The sequence below is a fragment of the Protopterus annectens genome, chromosome 1.part2 (assembly GCF_019279795.1).
Source record: "Protopterus annectens isolate FY-2018-M chromosome 1.part2, PAN1.0, whole genome shotgun sequence".
In the NCBI taxonomy this organism is placed as follows: Eukaryota; Metazoa; Chordata; order Ceratodontiformes; family Protopteridae; genus Protopterus; species Protopterus annectens.
The window spans coordinates 389,576,176-389,599,419 of record NC_056727.1 but is presented as its reverse complement, the minus strand read 5'-3'; the positions used below and the strand labels follow the sequence as shown (position 1 = coordinate 389,599,419).

At 39.8% G+C, this 23,244-nt stretch overlaps 1 protein-coding gene across 1 annotated transcript in view; it reads right to left on the bottom strand.

Moving 5' to 3' along the window:
• PLCB1 (phospholipase C beta 1) overlaps positions 1-23,244 on the bottom strand; it is a 4,354,095-nt gene that overhangs the window by 1,074,563 nt on the left and 3,256,288 nt on the right. Inside the window, exons 17-18 of the mRNA XM_044056572.1 lie at positions 12,770-12,854; positions 6,299-6,423 (exon numbers count right to left, since the gene is read on the bottom strand). Of these exons, the coding sequence (XP_043912507.1) occupies positions 6,299-6,423; positions 12,770-12,854 (210 nt within the window). The remainder of the gene's footprint in view (positions 1-6,298; positions 6,424-12,769; positions 12,855-23,244) is intronic.

Genomic DNA, 23,244 nt, shown 5'->3' with positions numbered 1-23,244 from the left:
CACTGCATGGATATCAATGTACTCCATTTTAAGTAGTGCCTCCAGGGAGTGCATTTTGAGATTTAGACTTCTAGCATTGAGTAGCATTACCCTCAGTTTTTGTTTGCCTGTTCCTGTTACGGTGGTGAATTTGTCATTTGAACCTTGCCTAAAAAAAGGCATTATAGGGGCGGTAAGAGCCTTAGCCAGTATCCGGAATCCCATGGGTGATAGGTGCAGGCCATCTCCTGCAAAGCATTGTGGTCTGTCGACCATGTCGTCCCCAGGCAGACAGATACTGGATCCCCTTAGGATGACACCAGAATCTTAGCCAATTTTGTCCTTGTACTGCGGTATCATTCTGGGTGATGGCAGGATGCTACTCAGGGCTAGGGTCATACCTGCCTGGGTTACAAGATCGGAGAGCTCTTCCATGTCTCTTTTCATAAAGTCCAGGGAGGTACGTCTCAGGTCATTCACACCAACATGGATAATGACAGAATCATATTTATACTTGTTGTGGAGTGACCAGAGTGCATGGGTTATGTGGCGGATCCTGGCACCCGACAGGCAGCTGACAGTAACCTTCTCCTTGTTTAGCCTGGTGAGTGTGACATCAGTGTGCCTGACTATAGAGTCACCTATGACTAGTGTGTTGGGTACGTTGTTTTGCCTTATGGGCTGTGGTTGAGTGGCACACTGAGTCTGTGGGCTATATGTCATTTGGGTTGTGTTGGGGGTGGAGGTTGCTTGCGTTTCTGCTTTGGAGGTCTCTGTTGCTTGAGCAGATTATTATTGAGAACCTCCATGAATGTTTTGTGTTTCTATGTGTGGATTTTGGTGGTATAGATTTAGTGGGACTATGTGATGAGTGTGGTGTGGTGCAAGTGTTTACCTTCTCCTCTTGACTGTCAAGTTCAGTCTTGATTGGAGAGAGGTTTACCTCCAGTTTCGCTAGATAAGTGCATCACTCACAGGTTGTAGTGTTGGGTGGTAGGAGGAGAGGGTTGTCTGTGTACATAAGGCAATTGCTACATTGCCCCAAGATGCCCAGATTCATTAGATAGTCAGGAGAGAATACTGGGAGCTGACCCTTGGACATGCCTGAATAAAAAACTATTTTCCTCTAGATGAGTGAGCAAAGTGAGTACAAGAGCTGTTTTTCTCTAAGCAAGTGGGGAAAGTAAGTACAAAAACTGTTTTCCTCTAGGTAAAGAGGAAGGTTGAGTGTGGTAGTAATTCATAGCTTATTTATTACTTACAAGTTCTGAACAAGTGCTGAGCATGAATAGGCAAATTCAAGTGCTAAAACTAAGACTCTGTATCTGAACTAGACTAATTACAGGAAAGAAACAAGTCACTAGGGAGCAGGTTCTTAAAGCATTCTCCAAGGCTAACGGCACTGCATTAATGAGCCCCAGTGACATCCTGAGATGACTCCTTAATAGCATGAAACATGAACTATTGGGCTCTCTATTATTGGACCTTATAGAATCACTATTTCATTAAAGCTTACAAACATGCTTTGTGCTGAATGACTGGCGGACTGCAACAGTTATCCCAATGCACAAGGGCAGGCCATCCATGGACGAGAAGGAACTATCAACTCCTAATCCTGACTAGTCTAACATGTAAAGCCAAGGAAAGAATAATCATGGAAATGTTAGATGATGACTTAGGAAATGTACAGACACTAGATCCACCTCAGTATGCTTATGTTAAAGGTCATTTTGTGGACTTCTTTGAGAAGGTCAGCAAAGTAATGGACAGGAGCAAAATGGTGATCTCTGTCTATCTTGACCTCGCCAAAGTATTCAGCACAATACCCCACTCAGGCATTGTAAACAAGTTCACTAAATTAGGCATTTACCCTGACATCACACACTGGATGGCCAACTGGCACACATACAAAACCTAAGAAGTTAGTACTAGGGACTCTACCTCTACAAAAATAACAGTCAGTAGTGGAGTACCTCACAGCGCAGTGCTGGGGCTGTTCCTGTTTGATATGTACTTCTCTGAAGTCATGGCTAACATCAAAGGCCTCTGGCTGATGAAGTTCACAGAAGATTGCAAATTAGGTGCAGTCATTCAAAAACCCCAGGACACAAATACCCTCCAAAAAGGCCTAACAGACTAAAAACTGGTTCCATAATGATGGTCTTATAACTCAATGCCAAGAAGTGCATAACAGTACCTTTTGATAAGAAAGCCACTTCTGCATATTACTACAATGATAATATACTTCTAAGAATAGACACAGTGATCAGGGCTTTGGGAATGCATGTAGACAGTGACTTGACCTTTGACTATTGTGTGTCTCAGTAATAAGGAAATCATTCTACGTTGCACAACTTATAAGCAAAAATAGGGCATCCATAGCCAAAGATATAATTGCTCCATTGTACTTTGCCCTCATAAGATCAGTTGTTGAGTACAATGCCCCCACTGAAAAGTACCTGACTAGGTATATGTTACCAACTGAGCATTCACAGAGCTTCCTCACAAGAAAAATACATGGTTTAAAAAAAAGCCCTATAAAGACTGCCTCAAAGCTTTGAGAGGCAACCTATGTATCCACTAGTCTAGCTGTAATGGACCTATTGCACATCCACAAAACAAACAGCATCAGAAGCACCCAGAAGAGGGACTTGCAAGAAAAATAGCACATGCTGGAGGTACAGGTATGCGTTCCTTCTCTGGAACAGGTTTACCATCCATGTGAAGAAAATTCTTCTCTGCATTTATTCAAGTGCAACTTGGATCAGCGGATGAGGAACTGTAAAGTTACCCTGAATCTGGCACCTATTCCCTATTAAAGAGAGAAAGATTATAAATACTCAACCACTTATGCCTAAGTTTATATATCGCCACAGAGCCTAAGGTACCGATACCTTTCTAATATTTCTGTGAAGCATGGCTAAGCTCAAAATAACCATTTAGGGTCATTAGTCGAGTATTGTCCTACAATCCTATATAAAAAAGCCACATAAAACAAAACAAAACATATATACATGGACCAAAACTTAAATATGTTGCATCAGAGATTATTACACAATATCATATGCTAAATCAAATGAATATGTTTTTAAAGCCGGTCTGAAATTTGCATGGGGGAAACACTCACAAAGCCACTGGGGCCATGAGTTCCGCAGGTACAGGGCCTGATAGTAAATATATCAAAAACCCACATTAGCAAGAATAACCTGCAGAATCACTCAAGTGTCTTGAATGCTGAACATGAAGCCCCTGTGGGACATTAGGGCTCAATTAGCTCATTCAGGTAACAGGGTCCTGGGTCATGAATGGACTAATACACTAACACCAGAATTCTGAAGATGATCCTATAAAGGACAGGGAGCTAGTGCAGACCATGCAGAACAGGTGTAGTGTGTTGTTAACAAGCTGTGCTAGTAAGTAACCAGGCCAAATAATTTCGCACCAACTGTAACCAATCAAGTTCAGTATTAAAAAGTCATATATACAGGGTATTATGGTAGAACAGGCATAATGTGCTGATAAAAAGGTGTACTAGTAAGCAACTGGGCCAAATAATTCTGCACCAACTGTAACCAATCAAGTTTAGTATTAGAAAGTCACACATGCAGGGCATTATGGTAGAACAGACATAATGTGCTGGTAACAAGCTGTACTGGTAATTAACCAGGCCAAATTGTACACCAACTGTAACCAATCAAGCTCAGTATAAGAAAGTCATACATACAGGGCATTACAGTAGAACAGGCATAGTGTGTTGGTAATAAGCTGTACTATTAAGCAACTGGGCCAGAGAATTCTGCACCAATTGTAACCAATCAAGTTCAGTATTGCAAGGTCACACAAAAAGGGCATTATGGTAGAACAGGTGTAATGTGCTGGTAACAAGCTGTACTAGTAAGTAACCAGGCCACAGAATTCCATACCAACTGTAACCAATTAAGTTCAGTATTAAAAAGTCACACATACAGGGCATTATGCTAGAACAGGTGTGATGTGCTGGTAACATGCTGTACTAGTAAGTAACTGGGCCAAAGAATTCTGCACCAACTGTAATCGATCAAGTTCGGTACTAGAAAGTCACATATACAGGGCATTAAATTAGTCTAATCTGGAAGACACTATAGCATGAACAACAATCAAGAGATCAGTTTGTGGAATTAGGTGTTCACTACTTGAGGTGTTTCTAAGATGGAAATAAGATGAATTTACAACAGTCGAAAATTATTCCCAAAGTGTATGCAGAGACTCAAAAATAACAAAGATTCTTCAACTTAATAATACATTCCATCTTATTACTAACATACATAACATGATTTGGCAAAGGTATGGCAGAAGAATCTCTCAGAGATGCATGAATAGCCAGTGCTTCAGTCTTGGTGGTTTCCAATTTTAGTCAGTTATTAGTAAGCCAGGAATGGGTGGCTACTGGTCATAAGCCAGGAATATGATTCAAACCATATCTTTTTGTGGAAAGGAGAAATAAACCTCAGTGTTATCCTTTCAATTATGTTACACTAAACTCTTTTCACCTAACAGGTCTCCAAAAGGTAGCATGTACACAGTGAACAATCTTCTTCTTCTTCTTTCGGCTTTTCCCGGTTAGGGGTCACCACAGCAGATCATCTCTCCACTCATGATTGGCAGTGGAGTTTTACGGTGTTGAGTTGCCAGCCCGGCACCCAACCTTCCACAGAAGGCACACGCACGCACACTCTCACACCTAAGGCCAATTTGGAGTGTCCAATCCATCTACTGCATGTATTTGGGATGTGGGAGGAAACCGGAGCACCCGGAGGAAACCCATGCAACCACAGGGAGGACATGCAGACTTCACACAGAAGGCACCCCAGCCAAGAATCAAACCGGGGAACCTCTTGCTGTGAGGAGGCAACGCTAACAGCTGCACTACCGTGGCCGCCCTATGTACACAGTGAACAATAAAGATCCCAAAATAGAACCCTGTGGAATTTTACAGTCAAGACTATGTTTAGATGAAGAACTGAGTGCTGAACACATTATTTGTGTACAGTTAGACAGCTAGGAGTCACTCCAGTCCAAATTTGTAGCTGAAATCCCACAGAAAAATTGACATCATTCTATTATGATGTCATCATCCACTCTTGCCATCTGAAGATCATTAACAACTCTTGTAAGCTTGTAAGGGTTGTTTCTGTGTTGTGGTGAGAACTAAACTCTGACTTGAAAGGATCTGTGAGTCCAAGTGAGAAGGCACATGACTTCTGTGTATCATATTTGTGTTCAATAACTTTTCTGCATCAGCTACACATTTACATGTGTCTGTCAGTCATTCAGTAAGTTCTTCTTGTAACTGATGACATAGGTGCCTGCTCTGACAATATGGCAATGATTGTGTGGCATCATCATTACCATTTCTGGACCTCTGCTAACAGTAAATCCAAATTTATGTTACATAGTTGAATGACATGAGTCTGAACAACATCAGGTATAATCCAGGTGTAAACATTCTGCTTATAATTGGATCAAACATAGGTAATGGTTTCTCATGCACCAGTGCTATACTTTCTTCACATACCAATGTTATATAAAGAAAAAGATATAAAATGTAGCAAAAGGTAGCAAATTCAATAATCGGTTTATTTAAGTGGATATCAAAAACACTAGAAATAACTGTGCAGTGCTTCGCATTGTCATAAAATAGACAGGAAAAGGAGTGGTGCTTTACTAGTAATCAGAAGTAGCTTTGTTACAGATGCAGTGCTTTCATTTTTCATATGACACAGAGAAGGGGGAACATATATGAGTATTATTCCATTTTAAACCATTTCTCTTTTCTCTTAATTTGTGCACCTACAGAGCTAGTATACACAGAGATCAGGAATATTGGAAGAAGTGCTTATATGTCACTTAGATCAATGGGAACAACCTCCCCCACCCCAACCCCCTGCAAAAGTCACCTGTTTTTGAGTATTTGGAAATGGTCTAAGTTTCATTAGTTGGTAATGAGAATATGTGCAGATTTACATATGTATGTAGTGATTAAACAAATGTTGGCTAAATACATGTGATTAATCATAAGTCTGTCATATTAGTATACCATAACGTTATATCCTTTAATGTTTTTATTTAAATACATTTTCCTTTAATATTATATTTGTCATAAGTAACATGTTTTGCTTCATCACTTGAGAGAATCTTGTCACAACAGCTTTTTCAGATTAAAAGCAAAAATGTTCCTTTGTTAAGACAGCAGGAAATCTCATGCTCCAATGGACAGCATACTGATGAAACAGCACTTGCACTCAAATCAAAGCAGCTTTTGCAAACAGATGACTCTTACCTACTGTTTGGAAGTTCAAAGCAACCATTTGGCAACCAGCATTCCAAAAGACTTGAGGCATGTAGTTGGAAGAATCTACTCTTGTTCCTTTTGGGTAGATGCGGCTAAGTTGTGTTTTGTTGTATCTATGTAAAATTTAGTTAAGTAATTACAGAAAACTGAACAGTTCACCACATATATAAGCCATACCACTAGGATAAAGAAGTAGCATGTGATTATTTACCACATATGTTGATCTTTAAAAGAGTGTCTCTAAATGATGAAACAGCTGGAATTGTCTTCCTGAAAGTGAACTTATGGCACAGGTCCTTCACTCTCTCTCACATGCTTGCTCCTTGTTGGCACATGCCATGACATCAGCATGCTAAGTTAAGGTGTTGCATCAATTTAAACAGATGCATGAGCTGTAGCTGAAAAATATAATGCAACTAGGCAAAGATATAACACAATAGGCCTGCAACACTTACAGGGCATGCAGTATATGAAGTGAGAGCAGGCCCTCAAAATATAAGAACGAGAGTAACCTAGATAGGGTGGTTAGCTCCAGTTCTTACAAACAAAACTCATATTCTATGCCTGTGTAATACCTGATGTATTTATTTATTTATTTATTTTTATTTTATATTTGTTTACGAGGAATGTTTGACTAGGTACAAGTCTTATTTTCAATGGAAGGCCGGGGAGAAAAATGTCCTTATAGTTTTAAAGTTACAAGTATAACAATGATAAATGCTAAACAATACAGTTAAACCAGGAATAAAAATATATACAATTCAATTTACAATTTGAAGAACTGTACCTTAAGGATAGGCTGAATGATATAATTTCTATGGAGAGAGAGAGAGAGAAGAAATAGCAAAGTTGCACACAGTGTGAATGAAAGTACTGTTTAGTACAGGAAGAGAGAGGGGTCAAGGAAAAGGTAAGAATACTTGATAGGGCAGCCTTTGTTCATGTGGTGAAGTATTTTTGAGCAGTACAGCATTTGATAATTATTTTTTTTTTTTTAGTTATGGAGTTTTGTATATGTAAATCAAATTTCAATAGGTCATCATTTGCTGCACCTAACAGCTTGGTATGGGAGATGAGATGACTTCTGTGAAGGTGCTATTTAGAGATGTTATTTTGAAATTCTCTTTCATATGTGCTATAATTTTGGGAGAGAAAAGGAGTAAACATTTGTTTTGGATTGAGATTAAGTTATTCAGCTATTATCCTACAGAGCTGAAAGCATTATCTATAATGGATAAGTGAGGAAGGGTATCTGATATGCAGATGAGAACAGCATTATCTGCATATTGTATTAGAGAAGCTTATTGTGTGGATGTATGCAGGTTATTTACAAATATGTTAAACAAGTGGGTATCAAAGGTAGATCCTTCCAAGACACCAGTACTAAGAGGGAGAAAAGGGGAAAAAGTTGTTAGCCATTTTGCAGATTGGAGACAATTTGACAGCTAGCTGGAGAAGCAGTCAAAGGTGGGTTTAGAGAGACCTAGTGTTCCCATTTTAAGTATTAATTGGGAGTGAGACACTGTGTCAAAAGCTTGAGAAAGAGCTAGAAAAACAGAAAAGACTAACTTATTGTTTTCTCTGGCTGTAATAATGTGTAGGAATTCTAGTACAGCAGTTGTGCTGTGTGCAGGCCTGAATCCATGATGGATAGGGGTTGGCAGATTTTCATGAAGCAAATATTGAAGTAGTTGTTTGTGAACAAATTTCTGTAATAATTTAGGGAGAGGGGATAAGATAGCAATAGGTCTGAAGTTAGCTATCTCCGTGGAGTTAGCTCATTTGTGCAATAGAGTTGTACAAGATTTTTTTCCACAGAGATGGGATATTGGATTCCAGTATAGGTTGATTTATTAAAATAGAGACAGGATATGGTATAGGTTCAGATGCCAGCTTAAGGCATTTGTATGAGAGATTGTTTGGAGGGGTTGATTACTTATCTTTTTTAGTATTATATAGGAGGTAGAGAAAGCTTGTAAAGAAAAGGTGGATTTGGGAGAGTGAGTGGTTAAAGTAGGGTAAGAGTAGGCTTGTGTAGTGATGTTAGTAAGGGTGGTTATAGAGTTAATGAAATGTGTGTTAATGCATTCGCAGTTTCTGTTGGAGAGAGATTGGAGCAAGGGTTTGGTGGAACAGATATCCCTGGTTGTAAGAACTTATTAACAGAAGTTCATAGGTTCATAAGTCTTTACTAGGCTAACAACCACAAGGGCCTTTTTAAGGCTAGCCATGCATTCCAAATCTCTGACAAGTTCTGGTACCCTTGATAAGTGTAAGCAGGGGCCTAGGAGATTAATCATTTAGAGGCTGCCTGTGGCCATTAGAGACATAGATGCCAAACCAGGGATGAATTTCCTGTCCCCCATCCAATTGTCCATGTTACACCTGAATTAGGTTAGGAATGATCTTTGCTTCACATGGACAGAAGATCAGATTTTTTTATTCGATTTTTGACTGAGATGTGCATTATTCTAGTATTTTTTTTTTATTTTTATTACTAACCAGATCGTTTTTTTGCAAGGTTCCATAGCTATTTCCTTCCATGCTCTTTTTCTTTGTTTTATTAGTTCTTTGCTGGTAAGGGATAAGCAGGGGACTGATTTGCTTCCTATCATTTCCTCTGAGGAGGCACACGGCTGTTGTGTAGTTAGCAAAAGAGTATTGAATGTTTCAACACTGTCATCTAGTGGTGGAGTATGGAGGGAGGACCATTAGAAGGATCCAGTGATGTGTCATTTGAGTAAGAACGCTTATCCATCTACCTACGTAACTGAATACATTACTATAAACTTCAACAATGTGCCTTTATTCCTCCCACAGGGATGGTATCAGAAAAAGAGAGAGAGAGAGAGAGAGAGAGAGTCTCCAGGATTTGTTAGCTAGAATGATTTTATCTGGACTAATCTTTTGTACTGTTTCATACTCAAGGAACTGCAGATTAATTAAACATGGAAACAATTCTGGTCTAGAAGAACCTATTTAATACATCAAAACTTGCAAGCAAATTCATCTTGATCCATTTTAGTAGTGCTTTGATAGTATCTGCTGAAATACTAGGAGAGGTACCATGTTTTTTAGTGCTGCTTTGATAATATTTGCTGAAATACTAGGACAGTCACATGGACCTCAGCATCCTTCAGTAAATCAGTGTGCCCAGTACTTGCAGATCTAAGGAATATATTTTGCATACACAATAACCAGTTTCCATGGGAGAGTAATCATATAACCAATGTTCCATCTGCAGACGTTAGAAGTAGTATTCTTCCCAAAACATCTTAGATGCTTAAAAAAAATCTTACTGCTATATTTTGAGTTATCAGCCAACTGTAGATCAGCCAACGGTAGTTTATAAAATCTCTTGGTACACCTAACCAACTTCCTAAAATTTATTTCAGTGGTTAAATGGTGTTTCATATTAAGGTCTCTAGCCAAAATTATTTGTTTTGCCTCCAAATATGCCACACTAGCAGAAAGGCCCTGCAAAAGGGAAACATAATTATCTAATGGTACAAGAACTGAAGTTTTACCAATAAACTTCTTGCACCTGAATCTTTAAATCTTCTTAGAATTTTATATCTAGTTGCATGTAATACAATATCTGCATCTTGGGATTTGTTATCACTCGATTGATAATAACCTTTGCAACTCTCTTCTTCCCACTTAAGAAAATAATGTGAAGTCAGATAAAATGGAATCGGACAAAGCAGCTACAGCACGGACTGTTTATTGATAATAGTAAGCGCTTTCGGCTAAGGATATTCCTCCACCTTCTTCAGACTTGTACAATAACAAACTCACAGCACAGCTTTTTATACATAACAAGAAGCTGATTAAAAACAATTAAGGTAATTAATTAAATTAAACACTTAATTACCTACATCCCAATATTTTAAAGGGCTAATACATTTAAACTACATGATTTTTTAAAAAGTTATAATACAACTAACTAAGCCATATTCTCTACATAAACATCCTATGAATAAAAATGTGTATTAATAAAATGTTTGTATTATTAGAATATTTATATTAATATTAATAAAATCAGGACAACAACATAAAATCCAACTAATATCTACACTCCAACAAACATATAAATATATTATTATGTAGAAAGTTGTGTGCAGTTAAGTAGCACTACATCCTATATAAAGAAAATAAACTACTTCATGAGTGCATCTACATGTATTACCTATAAAAATAGAAATAAACCAGTAGTGGAAAAATAATAATAATAGTAATAATTAATTATTATTGATAACATTATCACTATAGAAAAAAAACAATGTTTATTACATATGTCTCACTAACTCTCAGTTCATACATTAACCATAGTGATGTTATCCCAATAGTAAGACAACGTAATAACAACCTCATCTCTTCAGTGCTTTTAGTTTGAGAATGCATTTAATAGATGCATACTCGTTCAACCCTGGGGGTAAATGGGCAAGTGTTCTGATTTGCCAGAAGACCTCCTGTTCTTCAAGCCATAGTTGCCATGGGCCCCCCCTGAGATGTGTTTTAACCTGCTGTACAACTGAAAACAAAAAAGAATGCTCAGGATATTCACAGATATGCTTAGCAAGTGCATTGGTCATATCCCTTCTCCCTATAGCATATAAGTGTTCATAAACTCTTTTCTTTAATGACCTCTCCGTTTTACCAATGTAACTCAGGGGGGGCCCATGGCAACTATGGCTTGAAGAACAGGAGGTCTTCTGGCAAATCAGAACACTTGCCCATTTACCCCCAGGGTTGAACGAGTATGCATCTATTAAATGCATTCTCAAACTAAAAGCACTGAAGAGATGAGGTTGTTATTACGTTGTCTTACTATTGGGATAACATCACTATGGTTAATGTATGAACTGAGAGTTAGTGAGACATATATAATAAATATTGTTTTTTTTCTATAGTGATAATGTTATCAATAATAATTAATTATTACTATTATTATTATTTTTCCACTACTGGTTTATTTCTATTTTTATAGGTAATACATGTAGATGCACTCATGAAGTAGTTTATTTTCTTTATATAGGATGTAGTGCTACTTAACTGCACACAACTTTCTACATAATAATATATTTATATATTTGCTGGAGTGTAGATATTAGTTGGATTTCATGTTGTTGTCCTGATTTTATTAATATTAATATAAATATTCTAATAATACAAACATTTTATTAATACAAATTTTTATTCATAGGAAGTTTATGTAGAGAATATGGCTTAGTTAGTTGTATTATCACTTTTTAAAAAATCATGTAGTTTAAATGTATTAGCCCTTTAAAATATTGGGATGTAGGTAATTAAGTGTTTAATTTAATTAATTACTTTAATTGTTTTTAATCAGCTTCTTGTTATGTATAAAAAGCTGTGCTGTGAGTTTGTTATTGTACAAGTCTGAAGAAGGTGGAGGAATATCCTTAGCCGAAAGCGCTTACTATTATCAATAAACAGTCCGTGCTGTAGCTGCTTTGTCCGATTCCGCTTATTCAAGTAATTTTAGTTTTTAGTTTTACGTTCTTTACAAGTCAGATAAAATCCTTAACAGATCTTTCTCTATCTTTAATTCCAAATGTATAATTTGAATAAGAAATGTGACACTTTCATATCTCAAAGACTTCCATGCCAACAGAATACACTCCTCACCCAATCAGATGTAACTCATCAATTATACCATGATGGCACTGGTATCTGTATGTTCCAACATGCGATCCACAGCTTCATGCTCCTCAGCAATCAATAGTTCTTGAGATAGTCACTAAATCAGTGAATCTATCAACTTCTATCAAGGTGATATTTGTTAGCAAGAATAAACTTCCTTTATTATATTTGTGTTTTATTTTCCCATGTAACATCATCTGCTTTCTGATGATAAAAATTTGTTCTAAGAGCATTTTTCCTTCTATAAAGAAGCTGTTGATAGTAAAACGTGAATTACATTTGAATGTTCACCTGTTCTGAATGTCTCTACATGGCTTCATGTAAAAAATATTTTTGGACAGATAAACACCAGGTGATCAGTACAAAAATGAAATCTATGATTAATTTCTCCACACTGCATCCTTATTTATAAATCCCCACTCTTCCTTCAGAACTTATATGTGGACAGCAATTAAGGGCCCACCTTGAGCCTTTTCATTTTCACAGGTTTGGGACAGTCAAATCAAACTCTTCCATAAAGTTTTCACTACAAAACAATCCAGTATAAAAGAGAAACATTAAGCTAAAGAGAACATTTCTACTGTGTAAGAGTTCATCCTGTGCAGTGGATTCAAATCATGCACAAAAAAGCTTTTATGTGACCCTAAACATTTAGAATAACATATTGTTTGCTGCTACTATTTTACAAGGATCTGTTATCATATTTTTTCAACTTGTAATGAGTTTCCAGCTAAATAATACTGTCCACTGAAGTAATACTATAAGAAAAGGTGAAAAATTCACGAAGGATACTCCACAAATTCCACTGGAGATTTGGTGAGCTGTTCTAATGCTTTGGTTTCAACAAACGAAGACATTTCAAAACTTTTGTTGTGTTCTGTGAAAAGAAAACAAAGAGACAGTTTAATTCATTATACTCTGTCAGGAATAACATATTACTTTTACAAAGCATTCCAAACATACTACAGTGTCTTACTTATGGAAGAACTGTAAGAGCTTGCAGAACTATCAGGGATGGAAAATATTTAAAAGTAAAAAGGGTATATTTCAGTGGTTTATTATCAAACAAACTCTTTTCTTTAAGAAATTACATTGGCTGTTAATGATTTATAATTTCTTAGCTAATAATTTAAAACATATCAGACTAAAAAGTTTTAAATAATATTCTGCTATAATTAAGCAGCATCGTGAATCAAAACATGGGAGAATATGCTGACCAGCCCTCAAGGTACAGAGGTATAAATCCCTGAATGCATCCCAGATGACCCATATTTAGCCAGCTGCATTGGCAATGGAGGGTCAGGCATGGGGGAATAACAGTGATTGTCTGGCACTAGCTTGCCCTGTCTGAGGAGAGGATGGAAACATAGACAGTTGTTTAAGTGGCACCTGCAAAACTCCAGGAGAATAGCCCACAGCAAGGAGTGTAGCATGAACATGCTGTTAAGAAGTGTGGTACATTTCCAGTAGACATACACATATGTCTTCTGATGGCAACCCATACTGCAATCAAACAATCCATGAAGGGATATGGGGGAGGGAGATAGGGCAGTCCACAGGATCTACAGTCTAGCCCTATCCTTAGCACCTGACTCTCATCTCCTAAAGGGAATTAATTGTTTGATGAAGCTCACTGGACAGCCTGTCTGCCCCTCCTGCGAAGCCCCCAGCACAACCACCTTCAGGGCCGTGAAGGTGGAGTGTGACTGCCCATGACTGCCCACTGTAACCATATGGGGGCTCATGTGTGTCTGATTCCCAACCACCATCCCCATCATCCAAGGTGTTTACCCCCCACATCTATCATATACCAGCCCTGTCAGCTGTCTTGTCTGTCTTGTCTGTCTTCCTACCCAACTTACCTCCCCAAATGTACCTACTATCCTTCCCAAAACATCCCACTCTCACCTTATTAAAAAAAAAAAAAGGGCAATTTGTTTTAAAAAAAAAAGTCACCCCATACATAGCTGTCCATTTCACACATGTATCCACTGGACACATGTTATCTGGTTTAACTTGCTTAACAACACATTACTGTTGTCCTTACCCCTCTCTCAGGGGTTTGAGTGTCCAAATTCACCTCCACATTCTGTACAAATGCACAGCTATTGCTGTACCAGAAATGGACAGCTATGGACCTTCCCTATACCCATCCTGCACATCCCTAGCTATCTTTCATATTGTTTTTCTCTCTGCATGCCCCCTTTCTCACCACTATCCTTTCATCCCTTTTTTTATTTTCTTTTAAAGAAATTAGCATGGGGGTAAGTGGGAGTAAGCGGCAGTAAAGAGCAGTAAGCGGCAGTAAGGGAGTTTGCAAGATGCTAAGCAATGCCTACACAGATTAAACTTTACCCCCTTTTAACCATGTGCTGGCATTGCTTACTATTGTGCAAACCTGTACAAGCCCTCTTACAACTGCTTAAAACTGCCTTAATCATCCTGTCTCCATCAGCCACTTTTCTGTCCAGCAATAAAATAATTGGCCCTGCCAAGGCTTGAACCCAGTACCCTGAACACCATAGTCATAGCAATGCACCACTATACCATCTGAACAGTAATAACAAATGCTGTTTTTTTCAAATATATTATTCAGTACAGGAATAGAATTTTCAAGAACAAAGACTATATATATATATATATATATATATATATATATATATATATGTGTGTGTATATATATATATATATATGTGTGTGTGTGTGTGTGTGTGTGTGTATATATACATATATATATATATATATATATATGTGTGTGTGTGTGTGTGTGTGTGTGTGTGTGTGTGTGTATATATATATATATATATATATATATATATATATATATATATATATATATATATATATATATATATAAAAACTTCACCAATTCTGGACAAAAGATGTCAAAATGGGGGGACAACGGGCCAAGACCAGGGACATAATGTACGTAGTGCAGTTATAAATGAATGTTGCTACAGTAATGAGGTTTGTTGCAGCATACGTGTTCAGAAGGATGTGTGTTCTGAAACTGAAATGTAGCTCATCATTTGCTGACAGAAATCCTCAGATCCTCAAAAGTGATTTACCACTGAAATGAAAATAATGATTCTGTGGAACAAACCAGAAATATGAGCAATAAACCTGGACAGTCTGAAACAATCTGGCTAGTCAAGAGGTATGTTCAGAACCGCTTAGTGCAACAAATCTAGACCAAGCCTGACGGGGGGGGGGGGGGTAAAACCATGAAACCGGGAACATATCCCAGATACTCGAGTAGATAAGGTGACCCAGTTGATGCAGTAACACCCTCCTGTCTGTTGTAACATATATTGATTGGAATAGCCCAAGTCCAAAACCACATTACTCCCCACTAGTTACTGACATCAATCCTCACATCATCCCACTGATCTGTCAAAAATACACAACACATATGGGGGCCAGGCAAGAATACATCTGATATATATCTGGACATAACATCACAGTAGGTAAACTATGCTGAGCAGCTAGGCATGTCACCAGGCAGTGTCAAAACTACAGGCAGACTGACACAACACTAACTCAATTTTAGTATGGGGGAACACACATATAATTGCAAATATATCAGGCACTACAGGGATGTAACTCCACTGACAAACAGACACCAGTGTGAAAGTGCATACCCATAACCAATCTCACCACATTCAAATTGACCAACTGGTAAGTCACATGAACAGCAGAGTCTATAGACTGTGTGAACAAAATAATCAACATTTTTGCCACTCACACACTACCCCTACATATACTGTCCCAATTCACAGTGTAGTCTGACACCTGACTATTGTATGGGACATGTGTCAGTCTGCCCCTACAAACATATACAGCTAATAAAGCACCTGAAACGGGAGCAGCATGTAAATTCAGATAGAAAAGGACCCCTAACACTTACATCTACCCCCCGACCCTACACAAGCCAAATAGCACATGCACAATACACTGCTACACAATCCTGACAGTCAGTCAACAATTGCCAGAAATACACAGTCCTCCCAACTGCATAGAGGTCCACAGAACATCCAGGCTTTGTCCTCATATATAAGGCCTCCAACACATAACATGTCTCATAGTCTGATATATCACTGGGATAATATCAGGAATGAAGTTACTATATAATGATATACTATACTATCCACCTCTTACAGCATGACATCTGGACAAAGCCTGACATACTTCTAGGCAGAGGTCCAAACACAGGGGCATTACTGACATATTGTTTTTATAAACTGAGAAAGTTGCTGGTGTAACAGGGTTGTTGTAACATATCTTTTCTAAGGGATATAAAGTCAGAAACACACATGAATGTTACCATTTACTGATTGCAATCCTCAGAGTATGCTACTGAATTTTCAAGGCCACAAAATGTGTGAGTAACACACCAAATATAAGAGTCCAAACTCTGGCCAGCTCTACAGTTGAGAGTTATGTCAACCACATAACACTATCAGACTTAAATGCACACAGAGCAGCCATATCCATACAAACCCTGTCAAACTAGCATTACTTCAACTGTAATTCTGTCCCTATGTCTGGAACATTCTCCCCCAGTTTGTTGGGCTGTCTCCACAGTATTTGTTGTAAGAGGTATTTCCAACTACCCTCTGTGATGCTGTTTGTCACACACCTTCATGAAGTCATCCTCACAGGCAAGCAAAAGGGGCAATGCCCACATGAAGTACTCAGCTATAGGAGAGCGCTTCCATGCTATTGGGTATGGGAATGATACCACAGCTGTTCTACATGCAATTAGCAAGTGGAGTACTCCAACTGGTGCACAGGCCATCAGCTGCTCATGAGCATTACCTACAAAAGGCAAGCTGCTGCCTATGCAAAACAGATGTATATCCTACATCTGTCTCAGAGGGAGAGAGAAAGAGAGAGAGACAAACTAACAGACAGAAAGACAGACACATGCACTGAAGTGATGGATTATACCAACTGAACCAAAACAAAACCCACAGGTATGTCAAACAATTAAGCATGTAATGGAATGTAGTAGGGGGTATGTAAATGTGGAAAATAGGAAGTTCAAACAATATTATGTCTCAACTACACATGCTGTCCTGATATATTGCTGAGAAGAACCTATGGCCATAGCATCTGTGTCTGTCTGCAGTGACATAGAACACAGCTCAAGGCCCTGAGTAACCCCAGGAAATGATTGCTCACATATGACCACTACTGGAGTGTGTTGCACAATACTGACTGTAACACTGCTAGGCCAGCTACTGGGATATCACAGATATCCATATGTTAATTGTCAATACAAATATGATATATATCTTTGTCTCAGACATGTGATGGACCTATACAGGGTATTTGCATACTGAAATACTTTCTCAGCTGTGTGTGTTGAACTGCATGTGATATACTGAGCTCATACCATTCAATTGTCCAGTGTTATGCACACTGACCATATGTGTGCCTCATATTTGTAGTTATGTCATCAAGAGTTGTGTTATGTCTGGCAAATAATTGTAAACCTGTGATTACTGACATTACAACATCAGCTTCTCTTTCTTCTGGCTGTAACCATTAGTGGTCACCACAGGAAATCATCTGTCTCCATGTCTTCCCTTCCTCTGCATCTTGCTCTGTCACATCAACCATGTGCATGTCAGCTACCACCACATACATACACCTTATCTCAAGCCTTCCTCTCTTCCTCTTACCTGACAGCCTCATCCTTTCCCAAATATACTCAGCATACCTCCTCATCACATGTCCAAACCAACATAATCCTGCCAAACACTGGCTTTGTCCCCAAGTTGTCCAACCTGGGCTGACCACCTAACATACATATTACCACCCTCATCACACCTAGTGCAAATCTTATCATCATTAACTCTGCTACGTTCATCTCTGACTCGTGCCTCTTTTTTAATGCCAATGTATCATAGATGGTCTCACTACCCTCTTGTAGACCTTCCCTATCGCTCTTAATGGTACTCATTGGTCACAACGCACTCCTGACACTCTTCTCCACCACCCACATCCTGCCTGTCCTCTCTTCACCTCTCCTCCACACTCGCCATTACTCTGAACTGTTGTTCCCAAGTATTTACACCTATCCACCTTTGCAAACTGTACTCCCTGCATCCTCACCATTCCTCTATCCTCCCTCCCATTCACACACATATATTTAGTCTTAGTCCTGCTGACTATGATTCCTCCCCCTCTCTAGACCATACCTCCACCTCTCCAGGGTCTCCTCAACCTGTTTCCCTACTCTCACTACAGACCACAATGTCATATGCAAACAGCACAGCCGACAGTGACTCCTGTCTGATCATGTCTATCAACCTGTCCTTTGTCACTGCAAATAAGAAAGGGCTCATAGCTGATCCCTGTTGTAATCCAACCTCCATCTTAAATGCACCTGACACTCCCAATGCAGAACTCACCACTGTCACATTAGCCTTGTACATATCCTGTAGCATTCTTATGGACTCCTCCACCACTCCTGACCTCCTCATACAATACCACAACTCCTCTGTAGGCATCTCATATGCTGTCTCTAAGTCCACAAAGACATAACACAACTACTTCTGACCATCTCTGTATGTCCCCATTAACAGTCTCAGAGCAAACACTGCATCTGTACTGCTCTTTCCTGGCATGACACCATACTGCTAATCAGTAATCCTCACCTCCTTCTTAACCTAGCGTCCACCACCCTTTACCATTACCTCATGCTGTGAGTGATCAGTATTATCTCTCTGTAGTTACTACAGCTCTGCACACCACCCTTATTCTCTTAATCAATACCCAAACACATTTTATCCACTCCTCACGCATCCTCACTTTCCAAAATTAAAGTAAACAATCTGGTTAAAAAGACCACTACCATTTATCCTAAACACCTCCATGCTTCCATAGGTATGCCATTTGGATCAATAGCCTTTCCATTCTTAAACCTCTTCATAGCTATCCTTACTTCCCCCTTTATAATCTGTTGCACATCCTGATTCACTATACCCACATCATCCAACCTTCTCCCTCTCTCTTTCTCTTCATTCAACAGCCCATCAAAGTACTGTTTCCATCTGCTTGACACACTCTCCTCACTTGTGAGTACACTTCCACCATTATCCTTTATCAGCCTTATTTGTTGCACATCCTTCTTAGCTATGTGCCTCTGTCTAGCCAATTGGTACAGGTCCTATTCTCCATCCTTGGTATCCAACCTTACACAACACCCTTCAGATGCCCCATCCTCAGCCTTTGCCACCACTTTCTTTGCCATTCACCCCATCTAACCAAAAACCCATCTACTTTCTTCATCTGTCGGACAATCCCACTTCTACTTGGCCAATCTCTTTCTCTGTATACTCCACTGTACTTCCTCATGTCACCACCAGGTCTCCTTGTCCTCCTTACACTGTGCAGGTGTCACACCAAGCCCTGTTCTACTCATCTCCCTTACAAGCTTGGATGTAGTTACCCAGATATTTGCTAAGTCTTCACTGCCACCCACTGCCTTTCTTAACTCTTCCCTGAACTCAGCTTCACAATCACCCTTTCTCAATATCCACTGTTTGATCTGTGGTGCTGCGCTCACACTCCTCCCCCTCTTCTTGATCACCAATGTCATCCCACAGACCAACATTCCATGTTGTCTAACTACACATTCCGCTGTCACCACTTTACAGTTACCAATCCCCTTCAAACAAGCCCACCTGCATAGGAGATAATCCACCTGTGTGCATCTTCCACCACTCTTGTATGCCACCCTATGCCCTTGCCCTTTGGTCTTGTAAAACTACATATTCACCACAACCATGTCCAACTTCTGCTGCAAACTCCACCACCATCTCACCTTCTGCATTCCTTTGCTTAACACCATACCTACCCATCACTTCTGCATCTCCTCTGTCCCCTTCACCATCATGCCCATTGAAATCTGCTCAAATCACAACTCTCTCACCTTTGGGTGTACTCATCACCACTTCATCCAACCACATCAAAGTACATCTGTCTCATCCATCACACACACAATTAGCAGAGCATATGCACTAACAACTGTCATCATTACACCATCAATTCCCAGTCTCTTAAACATCACTCTACCCAACACTCTTATCACCTCCTCAAACACTCTTAGCATAATATTCCTTCTGGTTAACCCCTACACCAGTTCCCCTCCCATAGACACCATGATAGAACTATTTGTACCTGACTCCAATACACACAGCTGTACATCCCTTCCATCTGGTCTCTGGCACACACAATTTATCCACCTTTCCTCTGTCCAGCATATCATCTAGCTCTGTCCCCATACCTGTCATACTCACAACATTAACAGTTCCTACCCTCACTACCACACCCCTAGCCTTTCTTCTCTCTGGTTGCCATATGAGTGTCAGACATCCTCCAGGGTGTGTCTGTGAATGCAAAGGCTACTGCACTATCAAATGACATATGTGTGTTATAGCAATATGAAGAAAGTGTCACTAATTGTGGCCCATAGCCCATCATGTATGTGTGGTGTCCTTCAGATGTCCTGCCCTAACAGGTTGACATGACTGAGCAGCAAGACTGTAATTACAGTGTGCCATACTGACTTAGAACAGAAATGTATAGCCGGTATTACCTGTGCATATGTATGTATGGGTAGGTGTACCTGGCTGCCTCTCAACAATTAACATGGGATGCAAAATGTCAGGTAAATAAGTTGTACATGTTGTACACGTGTGTAACCTTAGTTTCTGTGCATCAAACAGAGTTACAAGTTTACAGCTGCTGGTTGTGGCATTGCCCTGACACAGACATTGGTAGTATAATAAGCATGAGTATCACATTAAAACTGTAGAGGTGGCCAGCTGTGTTCTGACCTCATGTCTATGCCTACTACAAACAGATATATGACCACACACATAGCTGTGTGGCCTCAGCAATACCTTATTTGTAAAACCTGTCTCCACCAAAGTAGAGTAAACCCCTTCGCTGGACAGCAGCAATGCACAAAGCACATAATGTGATGGTATATTAGCTGTACAGGGCAAAGTAGGAGCAGGCACCAACTGAACGGCATGTCAGCCTTTGTCTGAATGAGCAGAGTAGGTCACAGGTGGATTACAGTAAGGCTAACTATGAGTACAAATTGGGCACATCCACAAAGGGTGATCACAAGGCCATCTTCACATATGTCTGCAGTCTCAGAGGCAACAACCCAACCCACCCTGTGATGGTGGTCAGTCACAGCACATACACACACACCATAGCTACAGCCAACCTGCTGCAGACAGGTTTAGGGCATGCAGCATCCCCCTGGCTCAACATCAGTATATGTGGATATGCACAGCACACGCACCCCTCCCCTCATCATCATGGACCAGGTGCAAACTGTCTAATCAAAGTTAACAAAAACAAGTCCCCCTTGGGGCCTGATAACATTCCTGTCTGCATCCTACATGAACCCAGGCATATGCTTCCAGCTCCATTACAAATTGTATGCAAGCAAAGCCTGAGCACCATTGACATCCCATATGCAAAGAACATGGCCACTGTCATCCCTTTACATAAACGTGAATGATGAATGGTGGTTATGCAATGTACTGGCCCTCAATGGGGGGAACATGACACATTAGGACCAGGAGTACAATGCATGCTCATACAGTGCTGCCAGGTACAGGGGTATGATGTGTTTGTAAGTAATGGCTAATGATAGTCCATATTCATGTGCTGGCTCTGTCAACAACTCTGGGCAATGTCTGAGGTCCTGTGATGTGTTTCCCTGTTTATGTCTTCCAGGGGCCATGCAGCAGCAACCACCTCACACAGATGCAGAGACAGCAGCCATCACAGAAGCTGTGATCTTAAACCATGCCATCCTTTTTGGCTGTAGCCAGCAAAATATGCAGGGGCAGACTGCCTGTGGGATGAGATCGTCCACAGAGTGAATGTGTTGGGCCACTATGGATGCACATACATAGAGCAACTGTCTCGGTATGTCATGCCTGGCAAAAAGCTGCTGCTGTAGCAAGGGAATTTACTGCTACCAGTAGGGGGCCAGCCACACAGGTCCCACTTACAGAAAAAAAGATGTGCTTTGTGCATTGCTGCCTTGCCAACCTTGAGGTAGCCCCCACACAAACTCAAACATGGGAAACAGCAGTCATGGAGGTGGGAGGCACTCAGGAAACAGGCTAGGAGCATCCAGGTACGGCCAAACTGCACATCACTGTAATGAGGTAGCATTTAAACTGTCTTCTATTGAGTCTCTAGATGCACATGTCAGTGTGAAATGGATTAGTGGGTGGGGTTTAGTATGGTGAAGAACAGTAAATTGTGTAATATAATAATGTCTACTGTACCTGTGCAGAAACATAGTGTTCATCTTGTACAAGTGCCTAATGTGAATCTGCTGAGAATACTTCTCCTTCACAATTACATAGGTCCCTTTGGTTTGCATATGGGACAGCAGCCTGACGCCAGTAAGTATGTGATTTTCCTGTTGCAGCTCGCCAGTACCCCAGGCATTCTAAAGTTAATGCATATAACCATGCACACAACTGTTACACTCAGCCATTTGGCAATATCTGCATGTTCACTTGTGGTGGTGTTTACTGCACTGCATCACCGTGGTCACCACAGGGGCCTATTTGCAGGAGATGTCACATATCTGTAGCATACATTGCAACCTGTCATTGCAGGACATCTGGACAAAGACTGAACAAATGAGGGGAACAAAGTGCCAAAACTAGGGTCATACCATATAAATTAGTGGTACGCAGTGCATATAACTGATTTAGACCTGTTAGAATGCCAGGTATTTGTGATATACAAAAATGAGAGCACAACAGACACGTTCATAATACTGCCAACATTTCATATGACCTATAACCTGTGCAAATCAATTGTAAAGCAAACAAATCTATTAGGGGAACAATAATGACACATAACTACCACTCTCACCCCCTCCTCCAAAGTATTTTTAAACCCCTGGAGCCATCTTGGCTTACTCACAGCAGCTGCCAATTCCCTTTTGCTCGTGGTGTATCTCATTGTAAGTGTTTGAGCTTTATTTTTTACATTGCAGCTAAGGTCTCTGCAAACTCAATTGTTCTATTGCTTTGTTACTCTCAGCAAGGCTACTGTTGCAGAACTGGTTTCCTATTTATAAAAGTTGTAGACAAAGTGTTACAATGTATAATTTTCCAGTCTGACTTGGTGCTTAGTGTGCTTAGTGCTGCTAGCACCTACAGATGCTATAGTATCAAACTGGGTTGCTACTCCTCATCACTTTTGTT